Source organism: Balaenoptera acutorostrata, chromosome 2, assembly GCF_949987535.1.
Source record: "Balaenoptera acutorostrata chromosome 2, mBalAcu1.1, whole genome shotgun sequence".
Lineage (NCBI taxonomy): Eukaryota > Metazoa > Chordata > Mammalia > Artiodactyla > Balaenopteridae > Balaenoptera > Balaenoptera acutorostrata.
Window position 1 is genome coordinate 67,220,452 of NC_080065.1, and position 22,108 is coordinate 67,242,559.

At 35.3% G+C, this 22,108-nt stretch overlaps 1 protein-coding gene across 7 annotated transcripts in view; it reads left to right on the top strand.

Annotated features, from left to right (window-relative positions):
• Positions 1 to 22,108, top strand: part of ZFYVE16 (zinc finger FYVE-type containing 16) — a 57,035-nt gene that overhangs the window by 7,690 nt on the left and 27,237 nt on the right. For 5 of the 7 annotated variants that reach the window (XR_009007112.1, XM_007179773.2, XM_057540228.1 and 2 more), the window contains 8 exons: positions 7,619 to 7,727; positions 8,365 to 10,637; positions 12,033 to 12,129; positions 14,876 to 15,037; positions 17,500 to 17,642; positions 19,178 to 19,580; positions 20,792 to 20,914; positions 21,784 to 21,939. Coding sequence is in view for 6 of the 7 variants with exons in the window: in XM_007179773.2 (XP_007179835.2) it covers positions 7,658 to 7,727; positions 8,365 to 10,637; positions 12,033 to 12,129; positions 14,876 to 15,037; positions 17,500 to 17,642; positions 19,178 to 19,580; positions 20,792 to 20,914; positions 21,784 to 21,939 (3,427 nt within the window). In the remaining variant the exon portion in view is untranslated. The remainder of the gene's footprint in view (positions 1 to 7,618; positions 7,728 to 8,364; positions 10,638 to 12,032; positions 12,130 to 14,875; positions 15,038 to 17,499; positions 17,643 to 19,177; positions 19,581 to 20,791; positions 20,915 to 21,783; positions 21,940 to 22,108) is intronic. The other 2 variants (XM_057540229.1, XM_057540230.1) reach the window with 1 other exon arrangement.

Below are 22,108 nucleotides of genomic sequence, written 5' to 3' on the forward strand. Positions count from 1 at the left end.
TTAGTCTCATCCATTTTATTTATAATTTATTTCTTCTTCCAGTTTCATTGAGATAAAACTGACATACAGCACTACATAAGTTTAAGGTGTACAGCATAATGATTTGACTTACATACATCATGAAATGATTACCAGAGTAAGTTTTGTGAACATCCTTTATCTCATATAGATACAAAATTAAAGAAAGAGAAAAAAATTTTTTTCCTTGTTATGAGAACTCTTAGGGTTTACTGTCAACAACTTTCATAGGTAACATACAGCAATGTTAATTATATTTATCATGTTGTACATTACATCCCTAGTACTTATTTATCCTATAACTGATGTTTGTACCTTTTGCTACCTTCATCCAGTTGCCCCTCCCTCCACCCCCTGCCTCTGGTAACCACAAATCTGATCTTTTTTTCTGAGTTTGTTTGTTTGCTTTTGAAGTATAAATGATCTACAATACTATGTTAGTTGCTGGTGTACAACATAGTGATTTGATATTTCTATACATTTCAAAATGATCACCACAGTAACTCTAGTTACCATCTGTCACCATACAAAGATATTAAATAATTATTAACTGTATTCCCCACACTGTACATTTCATACCCATGACTTACTTATTTTGTAACTGGAAGTTTGTACCTCTTAGTCTCCCTCATCTATTTCTCTCCTCCCCCCATCACCCTTCCCTCTGGCAAGGGGGATTTGTTCTTTATATATATGACTCTTTCTCTTTTGTTGTGTTTGTTCATTTGTTTTTTAGATTGTACATATAAGTGAAATCATATAGTAATTGTCTTTCTCTGTTTGACTTATTTCACTTAGCATAATACCCTCTAGGTCCATCCATGTTGTTACAGATGGCAGTTTTGCCATTTTATTTCCATATGTCTTTGTTCTCTTTGGGTTGATCTTGTTTGGGACTCTCTGTGATTCCTTGATTCTGTGGGTTCTGAATGTCTGTTTGCTTTCCCAGGTTAGGGAAGTTTTCAGCTATTATGTCTTCACATATGTTCTCTGCCCCTTTCTCTCTCTCTTCTCCTTCTGGAACTCCTGTAATGCAAAGTTAGTGCACTTGATGTTGTCTCAGAGGTCTCTTAAGCGGTCCTCTTTTTTTTTTTTAATTATTTTTTTCCTTTCCTGTTCAGCTTGAGTGATTTCTACTACTCTGTCTTCTAGTTCGCAGTTCGCTGATCTGTTCCTCTGTATCATCTAGTCTACTGCTGATTCCTTCTAGAGTATTTTTTTTCTTTCATTTATTGTATTCTTCAACTCTGTTTGGTTCTTTATATTTTCTAATTCTTTGTTGGAAACTTCTAACTTCTCACTGTGTTCATTCATTCTTTTCCTGAGTTCTTTGAGCATTTTTATGATCATTACCTTGAACTCTTTATCAAGTGGATTGCTTATCTCCACTTAGTTCTTCTTCTGGGGTTTTATCTCGTTCCTTCATTTGGAACATATTCCTCTGTTGCCTCATTTGCCTAATTCTCTGTCTTTATTTCTGTGTATTTGGTAGGTTGGGTATGCTTCCTGATCTTGGAGAAATGACCTTATGTAGAAGATGTCCTATGATGCCCAGCAGCATATTCCCCTGTCATCCCGAGACCTATCTGCTCTAGGGAGTGCCCTTTAGGTGGACTGCATGGGCCCTTCTGTTTTGTTGGGGTGACTGCTGTGGGCATCCTGGTAGGTGTGGCTGACCCCTTGTCTGGTTTGGTTGCTAGGCCCTGAGTAGTGTGAAGACTCCTGGCTGCTGGTGGCAGGGCCAGGTCCTGACATGGCTGGCTGCATGGCCTGTGGTGTCCCAGTCCTGATGCTAGACTGCTGGTGGGCAGGGCTGGGTCATGAGGTGGTTGGGCCAGGACTAGTGCTGGCCTTTAGTGGCGGAGCCATGTCCTAAGGCTGGTGTTGGCCTCTTGGTGGGCAGGGCTGGTTCCTGACATGGTTGGCTGTGAGGTCTGGGATGTCCTGGAGCTGATGCTGGCCTGCTTTTAGTTAGGTCCAGATCCCATGGCTGATAAGCCAGAGGGAGGATTCCAAAATGGCGCTTGTCATCACCAGTGTCCTTATGGTAGAATGAGCTCCCCAAAATGACTGCTGCCAGCATCTGTGTCCCCAGGGTAAGTCCCAGTTGCCTCCTGCCTCTCCAGGAGTCTCTCTAAGATCAGCAAGTGGGTCTGACCAAATCTCCTTTCAAATTACTGCTTCTGCCCTGGATCTCAGAGCATGTGTGATTTGGTGTGCACACTTTAAGAGTGAAGGCTCTATTTCCCCAGCCCTCTGGCTATTCTGAATGTAAGCCCAAAGCCTAATGTTTTAGGAGGCTCATTCTCCTGGTGTAGGACCCCCAGGCTGGGGAACCTGATATGGAGCTCAGGCCCCTTGTTCCTTGGGGAGAACCTCTGCAATTGTAATTATCCTGCTGCTTATGGATCACCCACCCAAGGGTATGTGTCTTGACTGTACCATGTCTCCACCTCTCCTACCCATCTTGTTGGGGTTCCTTCTTTATATTAAGTTGTAGAAGATCTTTTCTGCTAGTTCTCATCAATAGTTGCTCTTTAAGTAGTAATTTTGGTGTGCCCATGGGAGGAGGTGAGCTCAAGTTCTTCCTATTCCTCTGTCTTAGCCACTCCCCCTCTGTTATCCATTTAAAATACATTCTTATGTAAGGTGTAATTCTTGCAGTATTTCATACTTTTCATTATTATTATATTTGTTATGGTGATCTGGGATCAGTGATCTTTGATGTCACTACTATAACTTGCTGAGGGCCTAGATGACGGTTAGCATTTTTAGCATAAAGAATTTTTTAATTGAGGTGTGTACACTGGTTTTTTATACATAATAGTATTGCACACAATAAACTACAGTATAGTGTAAATCTTTAAATCATTTGGACAAATACCATATAATACCATATAATTTTTATATGCACTGGGAAACCAAGAAATTTGTGCAACTCACTTTATTGTGATATTCACTTTATTGCAGTGGTCTGGAACCAAATCTACAATATCTTCAAGGTATACAGGGATACCTTGAAGATATTGTGTTGGCTGTTATAGGTCCTTTGCCTTTCCATATACACTTTAGAATGAGTTTCCTGAGTTCTACAAAATAACTTACTGGGATTTTGATTGGGCATGCACTGAATCTACAGATCAGGTTGGAAGAACTGACATCTTAACAATATTGTCTCCTTGTCCATGAACATGGACTATATCACCATTTATTTAGATCTTCTTTGATTTTTTTGTCAGCATTTTGTAGTTTTCCACATATAGGTCCTGTATATATTTTATACTTATATCTAAGCATTTAATTTTTGAGGTATATTGTAAATGCTGTTTTTTAAAATTTCAAATTCCAACTGTTCCTTGCTCATATAGGAAGCATTTGACTTTTGTATATTAACCCTGTATCCTGCATTCTTGCTATTACACTCACTTTTCCATATTGGGGGGTCAGTTTGGGGGGACTTTCTACATTGAAAATCATGTCATCACAAATAAAGACATTTTTATGTCTTCCTTTCCAAACAGTGTACCTTTTATTTCCTTTTCTTATTACACTAGTGAGGGTTTCCGTACTATGTGCAATAGGAGTGGTGAGAGAAGACATCATTTCCTTGATCCCAGTCTTTGGGGGTAGGGCATCTAGTTCTCATCACTAAGTATATTGTGTAATGGTAGCTGTAGGTATTTTGTAGATATTCTTCATCAAACTGAAGAAGTTCCCCTCTACTCATAATTTGCTGAGAGCTTTTATCATGAAGAAGTATTGGGTCTTGTCAAATGCTTTTTCTTTTGCATCAGTTCATATGATTATATGATAATTTTTCTTTAGTCTGTTGATGTGGTGTATTACATTGATTAATCTTCAAATGTTGAACCCACCTTGCATACCTGAATAAATCCCACTTGGTTGTTGTGTATAATTTTGTTTATACATCGCTGGATTCAATTTGCTAATATTTTATTGTGGATTTTTACTTCTGTGTTCATAAGTTACATTGGTCTGTAGTTTTTCTTTCTTGTAATGTCTTTATCTGGTTTTGGTATTAGAGTAATGCTGGTCTTATAGAATGAGTTAGGAAGTGTTCCCTGTGCTTCTTTTTTGTGGAGGAGACTGTGGAAGATTTGGATCATTTCTTCATTAAATATTTGGTAAAATTCACCAGTGAAGCTATCTAGACCTGATCACTTTTTTTGTGGAAGGTTATTAACTATTGATTCAGTTTCGTTAATATATATAGGACTGTTCAGGTTGTCTGTTTTTCCTTGTGTGAATTTTGGTAGTTTGTGTTTTTCAAGGAATTGGTCCATTTCATCAAAATGATAAAGTTTGGGGAAATAGAATTGTTCATAATATTGCTTTATTTTCCTTTAAGTGTCCATGGTATCAGTAGTTATGACCCCTCTTTCATTTCTGATATTGGTAATTTGTATCTCTCTTTTTTTTAAATTAGCCTAGTTTATCAATTTTACTTTTTTCAAAGAAAGAGTTTTTGGTTTCAGTGGTTTTTCTCCATTTCTCTATTTTCCTGTTTTTAATTTCATTGATTTCTGCTCTAATCTTTGTTACCTTTCCTTCTACCTACTTTGGGCTTAAATTGCTCTTTTTCTAATTTCCCAAGGTGGAAGCTTAGATTATGGATTCTTAGATCTTTCTTTTTTTTTTTAGAAGGAGGGAGCTAGTATTTTTTTTTTTAATAAAGTCTCTTTATTCTTTTTTTTAAAAAATAATTAATTAATTAATTTATGGTTGTGTTGGGTCTTCGTTTCTGTGCGAGGGCTTCCTCTAGTTGTGGCAAGTGGGGTCCACTCTTCATCGCGGTGCGTGGGCCTCTCACCATTGCGGCCTCTCTTGTTGGGGAGCACAGGCTCCAGATGCGCAGGCTCAGCAATTGTGGCTCACGGGCCCAGTCGCTCCACGGCATGTGGGATCCTCCCAGACCAGGGCTCGAACCCGTGTCCCCCGTATTGGCAGGCAGACTCTCAACCACTGCGCCACCAGGGAAGCCCAGATCTTTCTTTTTTAATATATGCACTTAATGTTATAAGTGCCCCTTTAAGTACAGCTTTTACTACATTCTGTAAGCCTCACTTGAATTTTAAGATTTGTGTTATCAATTTTCATGATCACTTTTTTCTTCACATGTTCTTTACGTATGGCTTCCTGTTGCTGTTTCATAGTTGCATTGCTTTTTTTTTCTGAGAATATTAGTTTCTTTTAAGTTTTCTTCTTCCTATATTGTCTCTTCCTCCAAGTTCCTTTTATTTGTTTTGGTGTCTATGTGTTTTCATGTACTTTTGTATATGTATGGTATAAATAAAATTTAAAAATGGAAATAAAAGAAGTAATATGCTTTAATGAATAGGATGGCATACCATTGTTAATGAGAATTGTTCTGAAGTTTACCTTGTGCTAGCATAATTATTGTTTCTTTGAAGATGACATTTTCTGTCTGACTGTTCTACCTTGGAGTTCAAAAGTTTCACTATAGAGTATCTAACTGTGGATTTCTCTTTACAGTTGACCATTGAACCATGTGAGGGTTGGGTTGCCGATTCTCTGCAAGTCAAAAATTCACATATAACCTATAGTCAGCCCTCTGTTTCCATGGTTCCTCCATATCCATGATTCAACCAACTCTGTGGAGTATTGCAGTACTTACTATTGAAAAAAATCTGCATATAAGTGAGCTGTGCAGTTCAAAGCCATGTAGTTCAAGGGTCAACTGTATTTATATTGCTTGGTAATGGGTCACCTATATCTGTTGTGTTTTTCATCAGTTCTGGAATTCCTGGCATTATCTTTTCAAGCATACTTGTTCCATGCTCTGTTCTCCTTATGGGGCTCCATTCTCATTCTGTCATCCATGTTTTTTAACTTCTTTTTTCATATTTTCTTCTTCCTCATCTCTCTGGGCTACATTTTAGGTTATTTCTTCAGATAGGTCTTCCTGTTTGTTCAGTTCTCTTAAGCTCTGTCTAATCTTTTTTACCCATCTTTAAAGTATCTCTCATTTTTTCTGAGCCTCATGTGTCCTCAGTTCATGGTGACCATCATAAGTGGCTCTAGTAAAGCCCTCTCAGTAGTTTATTGTCTTTTATCCTTCATTTCCCACTCCTATTCCTTACTCAGGGCACCATTCAAATGTGTTTAATAATCTATATCTTTTTGTTTGTATATTATTGCAAAATTTGTATTGTTTTATTGTGTTTTACAAAAGTAACAGTTTGTAACAGACTGGAAGTTTAAAAAAAAGTCATTCACTATCAACTGTTTAAGGAACATTGCTGAAAAGTGTTCCCCCTTCTGGATTTAGCTGATTGCTTTCTTTTGATATCATTTAACTTGTCCCTCTATCCTTGAGTTTCCTGTAAATATGCAGTTAGTACTAAAAACTTGATTAGATTTGGATTCAGGTTTTTTTGGTTTTTTGTGGTTTTTTTTTGTTTGTTTCTTTGGGCAGTAATATTTTGTATGTGATTCTATGTCTTCCACATTAATTGATGGTGAAATTGGTCACTGGATTTAGATGTGTTGGCCTGATCCCACCATTATAAAGTTCCCCTCCAACCTTTCATCTAACAGTTTTAACATCCATTGATAGCCATTGCCTAGTCTATTTATTGCTTTAGGGACTATGAAGAAATGATTTAAAATTTTTTAATATCTTTCTGCATTTATCAACTGGAATTCTTATCGAAAGAACTCTTCCTCAGCAACTGTTTTCTTATCCTAAAGTACATTTTGTAAATAAAGGGCAGGATAAATTCTTAGTTCTTTTCTCTTAGTATATCAATTTTCAGAGTAAAGGGTTACTGCCCTAGCAACCCTCTAATGAGTGGTGGTTTTTGTTTTTGTTTTTAGTATCATTATGATCTCTTGGTTTGTTTTTTTTTTTAATCCATTTGATTTGTGGTCCGTCCTTTGTAGTCTTCATTTATTTGAGGTTCATTTGTCCCATTTAAGCCAGTGATACTTAGCTCCTGTATCCTTTTAATATTGTCCCATTAGTCATTGATAGATTCCTTCAAGGTGTCTCAGGCTTATTTGATGGAGCTCCTGCCACAGATCAGAGGTTCACCTACTTTATTCATAAAACTAACTTTTAGTTTTCTTATACCTCTCTCATATGCTGGTTTTCTATTTCTTTAATTTCTGCTGTTAACTTACTTGTTTTCATTCTTTTTTTTCTAGTATAAGCATCTAAGTCTCTAGGCATCTGTCTTTAAGTATTCACTTTTGCTGAATCTCACAAGTTTTTACATGCAGTATTTTTATTTGTGTGTAGTATATTTTATATTATTTGATACGTGGTACTTACAACTATTTATAGCTTTCAGCTATGCATTCTTTGACCCATGAGTTATTTAGATAAGTGTTTTAAATTTTAAATAGTTTACGTATGCATGTTATGTTGTTAGAGTTTGTTTTCATGTCATTTTGTATATATAGAGGAATTTCCCCAACTAAATAACAGATTCTTCAAAGCAATACTCTTAAATTTTATTTGTGTCTATTCCCTGGCTGTGTTTCTTGTTATGCAGTACATGGTATAATATTTATATGTCAGAGAATTAAATGAACTATCATACTTCGTATTTTCTAGGCACACAAGAATTAAATTCTGAGTAAGTCTACAAGTAGGATGGACAGTTATTTTAAAGCAGCAGTCAGTGACTTGGACAAACTCCTCGATGATTTTGAACAGAATCCAGGTTTGTCAATTTTTCATTTTTACCATTAATGTAATTTTAAAATGTCCATCATTAGTACTCTTAGCAGAACTTGGTTTCAGTTTTGGTCACATGGTTATCTTCTGTAAAACATTCACTTATTATAATGAATTAGTGTATTCTTATACTGCATAGAACCAATAGCCAGAAATAGAAGTAAGAAAGGTAGAAGTTTCTCTCCAGATACACATTTAGGTAAAAGAAAGACCTTTAAAAACAACATACGAACCAGCTGAAAGCAACCTGAAAGTTCTATATTAATTGGTATTTCATTACTATGAAAGATAGTATTTTCCTCATCTTAGGATGAAGACTAGGAAACTGGAGGGCAGAACAAAGAAGTTAGATTGTTTTTCAGCTCTTCCTTAGTCTGGTTTTTATAGTGCAACTGAGTTATTTTGAGTAGAATTTCTATCATATTATGACATCTACATTAAAAAGTAAAAACCCCAAGTAGTTTAAATCCAAGTGAAAATAATTTTGGAGGTTATTACTATTTTGCAGGAGAGTAATATATTTCTGGTCTAAAAAAAAGTTTAGAAGTCATAGAAACAATAACATCTTTGTAATAATTTTGATTTGGGTCTCCTGACTAACATTATATTTCTATTTTAATTAGATGAACAAGATTATCTCCAAGATGCACAAAATTCATATGATTCTAACCACTATTCAGTCTCTTCAGAGTTGGCTTCCTCACAGCTAACTTCACTGCTACCAAAGGATCAACAATGCATTAATTGTTGTGCCTCATCAGAAACAGGCTATGAAACAAATCAAATTGCCCTGAATGAAAAAACACTTGAGGGACTAACTTCTATACAAAATGAAAAAAATGTAACAGGACTTGATCTCCTTTCATCTGTGGATGGTGGCACTTCAGATGAAATCCAGCCTCTATATGTGGGACGATGTAGTAAACCTGTCTGTGATCTGATAAGTGACATGGGTAACTTAGTTCATGTAACTAATAGTGAAGAAGATATTAAAAAATTATTGCCAGATGATTTTAAGTCTAGTGCAGATTCCTTGATTGGATTGGATTTATCTTCAGTGTCAGAAACTTTCTGTGTTTCTTCAACAGACCATGGTAATAATACAGTCAGAGAGGAACAGAATGATGTCAGTTCTGAATTACAAAACAGAGAAATCAGTGGAACTAAAGAATTTGGTATAAAAGTAGATACGACACTTTCAGATTCGTGTAATTACAGCGGAAAAGAAAATTTAGAGGATAAAAAGATCTCTAATCAGTTAGAGACAGTTGTTGATTTTAACGTGCCATCTGCTTTGACTCAACAAAGTTCCAAAATGTTTGATGCCAAAGACCACCTACAGTACAAGAACCAGCCATGTGAATTAGTAAAAGCTGATGGCTGTTTGGTAAAAGAGGAGGTAGATGTGCCAGTCATAGCTGCCCCAGAATGTTTAAAAGAAGGAGGCAGCACGAGTGCTTTGTCTTCCAGTCTTCCAAAAAATGGAGGTTTATGCTTAAATGATTCAAATTTAAGAGATGAAAATTTCAAGTTACCTGACTTTTCCTTTCAGGAAGGTAGGACTGCTATATTTATAAAACAATCTGCAAAAGAAGACTCAAGAAATTTAGATCTTAAAGATAATAAAGATGAAATCCAAGATTCTGCTTCAACTTTACATGTTTCAAGTGAAAATACATATTCCTCATTGTCCTGTCTTCCAGTACCTGGGTCTTTGTGTGGATCATTCATTGAAAATAAAGCTCATGGTGATTGTTTACCCCAGAATGAATATAAAGATAATATAAAAGATGCAGTGACTGTGCATGAAGAAATACAGAAGAATATGACTTCAGGTGGGGAAACTTTGAAGGAGACTGATCTTTTGAAACAGGAAAAATGTAAAAACATACCTCATCAGCCATTAACTGAAAAGATGGGAGATAGAAAGGTAGATTCTAACCAGATGGTAGTTAGAGTTGAGTCTTTGGATTACCCTGATAACACCAGTTCTTCTACAGCTGCAGAATCTCAAATAGAGCTTTCTGGTGCTAATGCCCCAGAATCTCCTGACTGTTGTGAAGGTTTCACTTTTTCAAACAATGGTATCAATGGACAAGACTTGGATTACTTTAATATTGATGAAGGCATGAAAAGTGGTGCACCAATTAGTGATGCTGAACTTGATGCCTTTCTAACTGAACAGTATCTTCAGCCTAGTAACATAAAATCATTTGAAGAAAATGTAAGTGACTCAAAATCTCAGATGAATCAGATAGATATGAAAGGCCTAGATGATGGAAATGTCGATAATATATATTTCAATGCTGAAGCAGGAGCTACTGGGGAAAGTCCTGGTATTAATATGATTTGCGAAACGGTTGATAAACAGAATACAGCAGAAAATGGTAGCCTTTCTTTAGGGGAAAAAAGTACAATTCCAGTTGAACAAGTGTTATCTAGCAGTAAGTCTGAGATTACAAATGAATTATCAGTCTCTGATAGTAACAGTCAATCTGTTCATGTTGGAGGCGCCAGACCTAAGCAACTGTTTAGTGTTCCATCAAGAACAAGGAGTTCAAAGGAACCAAATAAGCTGGATGTTCCAAATATGCCTGAAAGTGAACCCAGAGTAGCAAATACCATTGTTCCAACCACCTGTGGTATAGATTCTGTGACTGATCCTCAGGTTAGCTTCAATTCTAATTACATTGATATAGAAAGTAATTTTGAAGGTGGATCCAGTTTTGTAACTGCAAATGAAGAATCTCTGCCTGCAAACACTTGCAAAGAAGGTCTTGTTTTGGGCCAGAAACAACCTACTTGGGTTCCTGATTCAGAAGCTCCAAATTGTATGAACTGCCAAGTCAAATTTACTTTTACAAAACGGCGACATCACTGCCGAGCATGTGGAAAAGTAAGCTATAAAAATCTTTGTCTTTTATTCTTTTGAGACATTTTAAATGAAATTTAATGTGACAAAAAGCTGATTAAGAGATGATTACAAGATTCAGTTAGTTTAAAATCATCGTTTTTCACCTACGTGGAAGTGTATAAAGCACTGTCATTTTACAGATTGCTTGAGGTTTGAATAAATGTCACATTGTCATGGGTATTACATACTGGGAAATGAGGAACACTAATTTTTGTGAAATCTAAGAATACGTTTCATTCTCTCTCTAACATGAACACGTCAGATGTACGGAATTCAGTCAGCTTCCAGTTTATCCTTGAATACTTAATTTCAAGACTACTCTGCAGCTAGTGTTACGCTCGATACTTGAGGTAAACACTGAGAAAACAAGCAGATTGGCTTGCACAAGGTTCACAACACTGAAGCTGTGACCTCATTTGTGTTCTGACTATCTTAATAGTCTATGGACTCTAAGAGTTGCCTCTAGAAATAACATTGCATTTTTTTCAGCATTTTCCAGTAATATGTTAGTCTCAGATCAACCCTACTCTCTTTTAGAAAAATAACATTCTACTTGTTTTTCTTTTTTTTTTAATTGAGTGTAGTTGATTTACAATATTATGAAAGTTTCCGGTATCGAACATAGTGATTCACAATTTTTAAAGATTATACTCCGTTTGTAGTTATAAAATACTGGCTATATTCCCTGTGCTGTACAATATATCCTTGTAGCTTATTTATTTTATATTTAGTAGTTTGTACCTTTTAATCCTCTACCCCTATCTTGCCATTCCCCACTTTCCTCCTCCCGATGGTAACCACTAGTTTGTTCTCTATATCTGTGAGTCTGTTTCTTTTTTGAATAACATTCCCCTTTTAAAAGTTGTAAAGGAGGGGGACTTCCCTGGCGGTCCAGTGGTTAAGACTTTGTGCTTCCACTGCAGGGTGCACAGGATCTATCCCTGGTCGGGGAACTAATAAGATGCCGCATGCAGCGTAGCGCGGCCAAAAAGTTTAAAAAAAAAAAAAGTTGTAAAGGACCACAGAAAGCTTTTTAAGTTATGAACTTATTCATTAAGAAAGTTTTTGTTCCCTTCCAATTAACATAATTGATTTAAAGGAATTCTCATCAGAGATACAATTTTAAATTACAGAAACCTCATTTAAGTAAAATAATAAAAATAAAAAGAATCAAAAAAATAAAAAAAATAAAAAAAATAAAAAAAAATTAAAAAAAAGAATCATTTAATAATTACCTATGATTATGGTGATTAGAAAACTTGTTTATGTAATCATAAAAATGGTTTTTGGTTAGAGTTCGGGTCTCTCCTCCCCCTGCCTCCAGCTGGTATAAACATGCTTGAAACAAAATCACATTTGATATTTTGTCCTTTATAGGTATTTTGCGGTGTCTGTTGTAATAGGAAGTGTAAATTGCAGTATCTAGAAAAGGAAGCAAGAGTATGTGTAGTCTGCTATGAGACTATTAGTAAAGGTGAGTATTAACCTGACATATCTTCTTCCAGTAATTGAATATATCTTAAAAGCAACTGGATTGTGACAAAGATAAACTTCTTTATTTTCTTAAGGCAAGGACCTAGTGTTGACTTATCTGGCTTAGGTGGGACATCCCAAGGCTTGGTTTCTCTTCTTTTTGTTCCACTCTCACAATTATTACTACCAGTGTGGAAAGGAAGCGTTCAGTTTCTGGAGTGGCAGTTCATTAACTTTTAACAGGTACCAAGTCCCTAAATGCTGCATTTCATCTGCCTATTTGTTTTTGTCACCATCATTGTCATCCTCATCATCTTAATCTAAACATTTATAGAATATTTACCAATAAATAGTATATAATCTTACATATTAATAGCATAAGGCAAGATAATAGTTCCCACCTTATAGAAAATTACAACCTAAAGTGGGAATAAAAGATAAGGTATAATATTTATAATTTTTATATAAATTCATAGGACTGTCACACTATTTGCACATTTTTGTCTTTTATATATTTTTTTCCCTTCTCAATTTTAGAATTTTGTTTGTATGTGTTTCCCATTGTTTCTCTGGCTCCCTAGCTAGCTTACTGTTATCAGCAATAATCTTACTTGAGTTCTCACAGTTTTGTGTGTCTGTGTTTTTTTCTTCAAATACACGTTTGTTCTTTTGAGTACTTCTTGGCATTTTCAAAGATTTGTTGACAGTTTAATTCCCAGCAAATATTACTTGGGACTTTTAAGACCAGGCCTGTGCGCTAGCTCAGGTGCTGCTTCCTATTAGCCAGGAGAATAAATACCTGATAATAATTTGTTTTTCTCTTTTGAATGAAGATAAATTTTTTCAGCAATTCTTCAAAAAGCTCTGATGTGAGTCTGTTAGCCTGAGGTAAGCTGCTTTACTCCCTGCTGTTGACCTCTGCTCTGGAAGATAATAGAGTGTAAATCTTCTTATATTTCCATATTACCACCAGTGTTTATGAAGAATTTAGTTTAAGTGCTTGTAGTTGTTTTGTTTTTTGCTTATGCTGTTTCAGTAGCCTTTAAGACTACTGCTGGTGCTGTTAGCCAAGCAACCTGCTAGAGTTAAGAAATCTTAGAGCAAGCTCCCACATAATTATCTCTCCCCACTTAAAAAATAAAACAGCCATGAAGATTTGAAACATTATTTGAGTTGACAGGTCAGATTTTTAGGTGAACATTAAAACATATTGACCATAAGGATCCAGGAGAGGAGAAGATATAGTCACTGAAGAGACTTAGTAGGATAGTGAGATCAAGCATTGGTTTATCAAAGAAAATATTTGGAATGGATTTATTTATTTAGTTACCTGTTTTATTTATTCTGTTTTGATATCTTATAGCATGTAATTTCATTTATGGCTCTGTTTATCATTAATTTATACACCGCAGGAAAATGTAAATAAAAGTTATTTTAACTCCAACTTTAGGGTTGAAAACAGTAGACATGATCATTTAAAATAATGTTACTAATAAGAGGAGAAAGATGGCTCAAGGGTTATACGGCAAATTCCACAAAGAAGAAAAGATAGTTTCACTAGAGATTGTGGACAATGAGGAAGTTGTGCTGAGACTGTATAAGTTTTAAAGAAGCATGCATGTGAGTGCCATTACATAAACTTAGAGGAAGTTGGAAATTACTTTGAAACTCAAAGTACTGTGTTTGGATTTTACTTGGTTAGCGGAAGCCATTGCATGAGGGTGCTAATTCATTGGCACTTGAGGAAGGTTATTGTAGTAGTGGCAGCATTTATAGCAGATCAGTTTGGAGAAGTGCTGAAGGGAGAGGTACCAGTGCTGTTCCGTGTTATTTGGATGAAAAAATCATTCAGCAGTATTTAGGCACTGTTCTGTGCTTTGGAACTCCAGCTGAGAACAAAATATATTCCCTGTTCTTATGGAGCTTTTGATCTCATGGACCTTATGAATGTGAGGAGACGTGGACAGAAAGCAAAGAGAATATCAGATGGTGATAATATTCTAAATGAAAATAAAAGAGTATAAGAGGGATAGATAGTAACAGACTGGTGGCAAGAGGTCGTAATTTTAAATGGTGGTCAGAATAAGGGTTTATGATAGTATGATGTGTAAGCAGAGACCTGAAGGAAGTGAGAGAATAAAGCCATGTGGAAGAACTTTCCAGGCAGAAAGAATAGTAAGAGCAAAGACCCTAAGCTAGAACAGTGCTTGCTTCCCTTGTTGAAGAACAAGGAGGCCTCAGTGGCTGGATTCTAATGAGCAAGTAGGATTTTAGTGAGAAATGATGTCAGACAGCTAACTGGGAAAGCAGAGGAGGTAGAAATGCAGACTATGTAGGGTCTTGTGGGCCACTGTAACAACTTAAATTTTCATTCTTGTTGGGAAGCCATTAAAGGATTTTAAACAGAAGAATGATGTGTTATGATTTATGTCTTAAAAGAATCACTAGGAACTATATTGGAAATAGACTGTAGGAGTACAAGGGCAAAATCAGATGGTCATATTAAATAGCAATGATTTTCTTTAGTAGATATAAAATATATGCCAAAATTATATTGAAATAACTAATTGGTAGCTTATACTGAAGTGGAGTGCTGCCAACTAAAGTAAGGATATTATCTTTGCCAAGTGCCACTTCTTAGTTAGCCATTAATTTCTTTCTCCTTACAACTTGAAAAACAGAATATTTATCATGATTTACTTTGAAGTTCCAAAACACCTGAGATCAAGTTTTTTTTCCCTTTATAGCTCAGGCATTTGAAAGGATGATGAGTCCAACTGGTTCTAATCTTAAATCTAATCATTCTGATGAATGTACCAACATCCAGCCTCTTCAGGAGACTCAAACATCCAGTATATCTTCACCTACAACTTTACCAATCTCAGCACTTAAACAACCAAGTGTTGAAGGTAACTTGAAGAAAATGTTCTGTCTAATATTAAAGATAAATGATCAAAGTAGAAATTTTCTAGTATTGACAGAATCTAGTGAGAAAAGAGAAACCAGACTAGCTACCAGAAGGAATTTAATACAGGGAACTGGTTATACATGTACGTTAGAAGGGTAGAAGAGCAAAAAGGGCATGCTCAAGTGACTCAGAGATTAGTAAGTACAGGAGGCAACCACCATCCCTAGGGTTGGGAGAATGCAAAGGGAGAGGCAGTATTACTAGAACCCCGTGCAGGAACACCAAGAGATGCTTGGTTCTCAGACCTAGTATTCAGGGATTATGGTACCACGTCACATGACTGGTACTGTGACTTCTAGAGGAACACAAAGTGGCAAATGCTGGGACCATCAAGGAGCCTAACAGAGTTGGTGTTCAGATGACGGAAAGAGTGTCCCAGGCTTGATGTAAGGAGTACTGAAGATCACAGGACATGTGGGTATATCTGGTGGTGCCGCTGCTGCATAAGTCCTGGCAGGAACTAGAAACAGAAAGAATTCCTTCTGTTCCCACCTTCCAGTCTCCAACCAGTGCCTGTCACTGCTGGAACGTGACCAGAACCAACTAGCAAGGGGGTCTGGGAGTTGCACTTTCCAGACTTCCAGCCTGGCATCAAGGAGCACCATGTGGAAGGGTGGGCTTGGGTTTGAGAGACAATAGGTAAATAATTGGCATGTCTCCCTTTCCTTAAAAATCTATTTTTTTAAAAAAATAAATTTATTTATTTATTTATTTATTTTTGGCTGTGTTGGGTCTTCGTTTCTGTGCGAGGGCTTTCTCTAGTTGCGGCAAGCGGGGGCCCCTCCTCATCGCGGTGCGCGGGCCTCTCACTGTCATGGCCTCTCTTGTTGCGGAGCACAGGCTCCAGACGCGCAGGCTCAGTAGTTGTGGCTCATGGGCCTAGTTGCTCCGCGGCATGTGGGATCTTCCCAGACCAGGGCTCAAACCCGTGTCCCCTGCATTGGCAGGCAGATTCTCAACCACTGCGCCACCAGGGAAGCCCTAAAAATCTATTTTTAAATGTATATTTTACCACAATAAAAAATGTTTCTTAAATCTTTTAACAAACTTCTAAAGATTTAAAAAAATCTTTGGGCTCTCTCTTTTTTTTTACAGCCTATTGTAGTTTAGGATCTTGAATAAAGCCTGTGTAGACTTTTTATTTATTTTTTTTAATTTTTAAAATTGAAGTATAGTTGATTTACAATGTTGTGTTAGCTTCAGGTGTACAGCTCAGTGATTCAGTTATACATATACATATATATATATCTATTCTTTTTCAGATTCTTTTCCCTTATAGGTTATTACAAAATATTGAGTATAGTTCCCTGTGGTATTCAGTAAGCCTGTGTACACTCTTAAAAATAAACTATTAGTCTGTAACATGCTAGAAAATAACTGTAATTGTCAGTTAGTGACAAATTCAAGTATTTCTGTCAACTATTTTGGATTTCACTTATTTCTCACTTAATAGCTATTTTCTGTTTATCATTATGACTTAAATAATGAGTTTCAGCATTTTTGGTTGTATATTATAGCTCTAAAGATGAATGAATCTGCTTTTAAAAATATTTATTCTCTTATATTGACTTTTAAAATGATTAAATTATAAAGTATTGCAAATACAAGAAAGATACCTTATTTAATATGTCCACCCATGTTGCAAAAATTATACATATATGATTCCAGTTTTTTCAGTGTTATCTGTATTATGATATGGAAGGTAGATGTTGGTCCTTTTGATGTTTATATGTTCTAAAATCATCTGGCAGGAATTTTCATAACTTTCCTCCATGGATGCTTTTTAATAAAAGAGAACAAATATTTATGCTGACATCTAGTTATTTCCTCCAAATTTGAAAGGAAAATATTAATAAATATTAATAAATTTCAATATCAACATTATAAGAACAAAGCATGTTATGCTTCTCTTGTTAAGTAAGTTAAAAGTAGGAAATGACCTCTGATGCACAAGTGATCCTGTTTCTTTTTTTAGACTTTTTATGCTTCTTTCTTCTGTTCTTCATACTTTTTTCCCTTTGTCTGTCTACCATGCTCTGGTCTATTCCATTTTCCCTCCCTGTGCCTTAGTCTCTAAATTTTATTCCACACTCACAAAGTTAGCCTTAATAATATAGGCTTTAAATCTGCCTTCAATGTCTTTAAGGTGTAACCTCTCCTGTCCACTCTTTTTCTGAGTACGGGATTCCTAGGGCCAGCCCTGCCTTTGTATGAATTAGAAAAGAACTTCTACTCTGGGTAGATGAATCACAAAAGGCCATTTCTCTAGGCCTTGAAACCCTGAGAATGCAGGGCTTGCCAATGGTTAGCAAAAAGCTTTTGAAAATGTTTCCTGACCCATTTAGTATTAAATCATTGCAATATTATCAAATTAAAATGCTTTACTTTTTAAACTGATTCTAGGATTATGCTCCAAAGAACAGAAGAGAGTATGGTTTGCCGATGGTATATTGCCCAATGGCGAAGTTGCAGATACAACAAAATTATCATCTGGAAGTAAAAGATGTTCTGAAGACTTTAGTCCCCTCTTACCTGATGTGCCACTGGTAAGGAATCTAAAGAATGACTTGTTAATTTAATGAAGTTTTATTTTGTAAGAAATTCCTTGTGTGATTTTTTAGAGTACTTTTTTTTTTTTTAATGCTTTGAGCTTCATAAAATGAGAAGCATATGCTGTATGAATATATTTTAGATTTTACCTTTTTTTAATGTCAGTTTAAGGCAGTGATTCTTAAACTTTTTGATCTAAGGACCCTTTATGCTCTTAAAAGTTACTGAGAACACCAAAGAACTATAGGTTATGTGGGTTATGTTTATTGATAATTACTGATATAAAATTGACAAACATTTTAAAAATTAATTAAAAATAAACTCATTAAATTAATAGAAATAATATTTTTAATGAAAAGTTTTTGAAACAAAAGTTTAGTGAGAGGAATAACATTGTTTTACATTTTTGCGGATTTCTTTAACGTCTGGCTTAATAGAAGATATTCTCACATCTACTTCTAAAGTCAGTCTGTTGTGATATGTTTTAGTTAAATTATATGAAGAAAATCCTAGGACCTCACTGACTTCCTGAAAGGGTCTTGGGGACCCCAGAGATCCCTGGACCACATTTTGAGAACCACTGGTATCGGGAAATAGAACTGAGATTTAGTAAGTTAATTTAGACTGATTTGTTTAATGATTTTCAAATATTCAGTAAAGTACCTGATGGTAGTATTTATGTTTATGTTTATACAAATGTGCTAGGTGTTAAATAGAAGATACATAATATAGAATCCCAGCCCACTAATAACTCTCATTGTAAAGTAGCAAAATACTCATAAAAGCAAGTATTAACACATGAAGTAGGAATGCTTTTTTATTCATTAAACAAATATATATTGAGCCTCTCCTCTGAGCCAGTTACCTGGTTTATATTGGGTAAAGATACATCAGACAAGATGGATGTGTATCCTGCTCTCTTCAAGTTCACGTACCATATAAACTTATGTTGTTTGTCAGTAAGAGTTCACGAGCTAGTTTTTACAAGTAGCTCTAATCACCAGAAGTATGTTTCTTAGGTAGCACCTACCCTCAATCAATATTTTAACAAATTGGAATTTCTATAGAGGCTAGTATTACTTGAGTTCATAAACAGTTCTCTATTGACTTAGGTTTGGCCAGTCTAAAAAGGGGCTTACTTGAAGCAGACTTGAGGTGTAGTTTATTCTAGGTGGTTACTGTTGTGAAGTATGTCTACCATTTTGCTTCCTAACCGCTCCCCTCCCTGCCTTCTCCCTTCTTCCTCTCCCTTGCCACCCCCCAGCCAGGCTTTTTTGTCTATTAGGAGGAGGAGTGCCTTGAGTTGAACTAAGTGTGCTCACTTTGTGGTATGGTATAGGATCCTGAAGTTCTCCTTGCCTCCTTTTTCCAGTCTATAAAATTAGTCATAAATACCTACCTGAGCATAGAGTAAAGCTAAACCTGTGCTCTTGAATTTAAAGAACCAAAATGGTACTATTTCTTGGGAAATGTGGCTTCTGAAGAAAGAAACTATGTACTGATTTGGGTTTTTGTTTTCCATATTTTACAGATGATAAGCACAGTGGATCATGCCCATTCTACTACAGTGGAAAAACCAAACAGTGAGACAGGCGATATAAGAAATGAGATAATTCGAAGTCCTATTTCTCAGGTTCCATCTGTGGAAAAACTGCCTACAAACACAGGAACTGAGGGGTTGCCTACAAACACAGGAACTGAGGGGTTGCCTGCTTCTGGCTCTTTTACACTAGATGATGATGTTTTTGCAGAAATTGAGGGCCTATCAAGTCCTACTGGTGTCTTGGTTAACAGTCATTTACCTGTTGCTAGTATTTCAGATTATAGGTTATTGTGTGGTATTGACAAGAATGTTTGCAATAAGATTAGTCTTCTACCTGATGATGAGGACAGCTTGCCTCCTCTTCTGGTTGCATCTGGAGAAAAGGGATCAGGTAGGATAGCAGTTATTTAAATTTAAAAAGGAGCTTTTTTTTTTTTTTAAAGAAGAATATATTGATGAATTTTGTCTGTGATATATAAAATGTATTTTTTAAAATTTAGACAGTGTGGTTGAAATATGTATGATGGCATGGAACTCCAGTCTACAAAAAGTCTTACTATATAAAAACAAATTCTAAAAAGATCTGACCTTTTGAGTTGATTTGAATGTGATTCACTTATCTCATCTGGGTCCCTAATTTAAAATAAGGCAAAAGTCCAATACAACAGGGAAATTCATAGGCTTTTAGTCCTGTATTAGTTTTGACTCCATATCATTTTTTTTTTAAGGAACATAGTGCCTAAAGAAAAGAATATTGGATTGGATGACAAAGCTAGGAATTTTAGTTCCTCATCTGCTACTTAATACACGTATGACTGGAAGCATGTAATTTAATCTCTTGGGCCTCAGTTTCCTTTGTAAAAGAAGAGAACTTAGGTGGTCTTTAAGGTCCTTTCTAATCTGGAGATTCTGTGGCTACCTCCCACCTTGGAGTAGTTCCCTAGGGATATATCCTTGTTACCCTAGGCATTATGCTGAATCTTACATGAAATGATTATGTTCTGTGCATGATAATATAGGGGAATGAAGCCTAGGATCTCTGTTCTGAAAGTAGGAGCCATTTCATGATCCTGTTGATAGTGGCAAAAATACCTTAAGCCCTGTTCTTTGCATGCCATGTATATTTTCCTGTTGGTTGTCAAGTTCTTTATTCACCACTTGTCACTGGCATAAGGCTTATGGCAGCAAGCAGCATGTACAACTTGGGTCTAGACTACTTTCACAGCTGTAAATTTCAGAATTTATAATTGGAGTGGCTGGCAGATAGGAGTCCACTTTACAAAAACGTTTGTTTTAAAACTTTAAAGGTGCTAAAATTGTATCAATATGCTGTTTAATTAACATATTTGTCCATAGACTATATATAATATAATTGATCAGGATTTATATGTATTATAATATTAATATCTTTACATAAATTGAAAAGTAAAAATTAGTATATAACAGTTGTCCAGGTGTTGATTGATTTTATAAAACGTGTTTGCTTTTGCTTTTAAATGTGATTAAGCCATTGGTGGATTTATAAATCTCTTTTTTTCATTATAGGCATATTTAACAGGAAGACATGTTTATTCTAATTAATATATTATTTTCATGTTTTAGTGCCTGTAATAGAAGAACACCCATCTCACGAGCAGATCATTTTGCTTCTTGAAGGCGAAGGTTTTTGTCCTGTTACATTTGTCCTAAATGCTAATCTACTTGTGAATGTCAAGTTAGCATTTTGTAAGTAATGATTCATCTTTCTTTGCCTAATTGGTAAGCAGGATTTCTGAATAATTAATTACATTGTCAGGTTAAATTTTGACGGTCAATGGTGAAAAATAAGCAGTATTGGATATTGGTTTTTGTAGCCAAATATTAATATAAATAAATTTTGCAGTTTTATATGCAGTGGGACTTGAAGTAATAGCTTAAAGATTTTTATTAGTGTCCCTCATTCAGTCCTAGGTTAAGGCCATGGGCTTATAACAAGCTGTATTTTGATGCTCATGATACAGCTGACCATGTATATATATATGTTTTTGAATTTTTGAATTTTATTTAATTAATTTTTTTATACAGCAGGTTCTTATTAGTTATCCATTTTATACATATTAGTATATATATGTCAATCCCAATCTCCCCAGCTGACCATATTTCATATAGGTTTTAGGTAAATTGAAATTTGGTAATTGAGATAAGCAAGAATCCTGATTTAGTAACAATAAAGACAGTTTTAAAGTAAATGACACTAGACTTAATTAAAAGTAAGGAAGTAAATATTTCTCAGTAATAAATAGTCCTCAATACTCAATAATGCATCTGTTAGCTTTTCATTCTCTTTGAAACTAACCTGATTCTTACCCACTACATTTCAGCTTGTTAGTGCATCTTTTATTTTATTGTTGTTTATTAATTGACTCCATCAGATAATTTTTCATCCTTTCTCTTTTTTATATTAATCTCATACAATTCAATTTAAAGTTTTTGTGAGGAGAATGTTGGGAAACTAAGGAGTTTAAAAAGTTGTGCTTCATGCAAAGGACAATTATATTTAATTTTTTTGGTTAATGGAAGTTGACATTTATAGTTGTACACTTTTGTCACTTAAGATTCCTCAGACAAATATTGGTACTTCTCAACCAATGGATTGCATGGCTTGGGACAGGCAGAAATTATTATTCTATTGTTATGTTTGCCAAGTGAAGATACTATTCCTAAGGACATCTTCAGACTCTTTATCACCATTTATAAGGATGCTCTGAAAGGTATACCATTTTATTTTGAACTGTTCAGACCAGGGGATGGATAAATTAAGGGCATTTTTGCTTTTGGCTGTGCTAACTGTACTAAAGATTTATTTTGTGAAGAGATTGCTGATTACTTAAAAGAGCTCTGTCATCATTTTCAGTCTCCTTAAATTTAACATTTTATGTA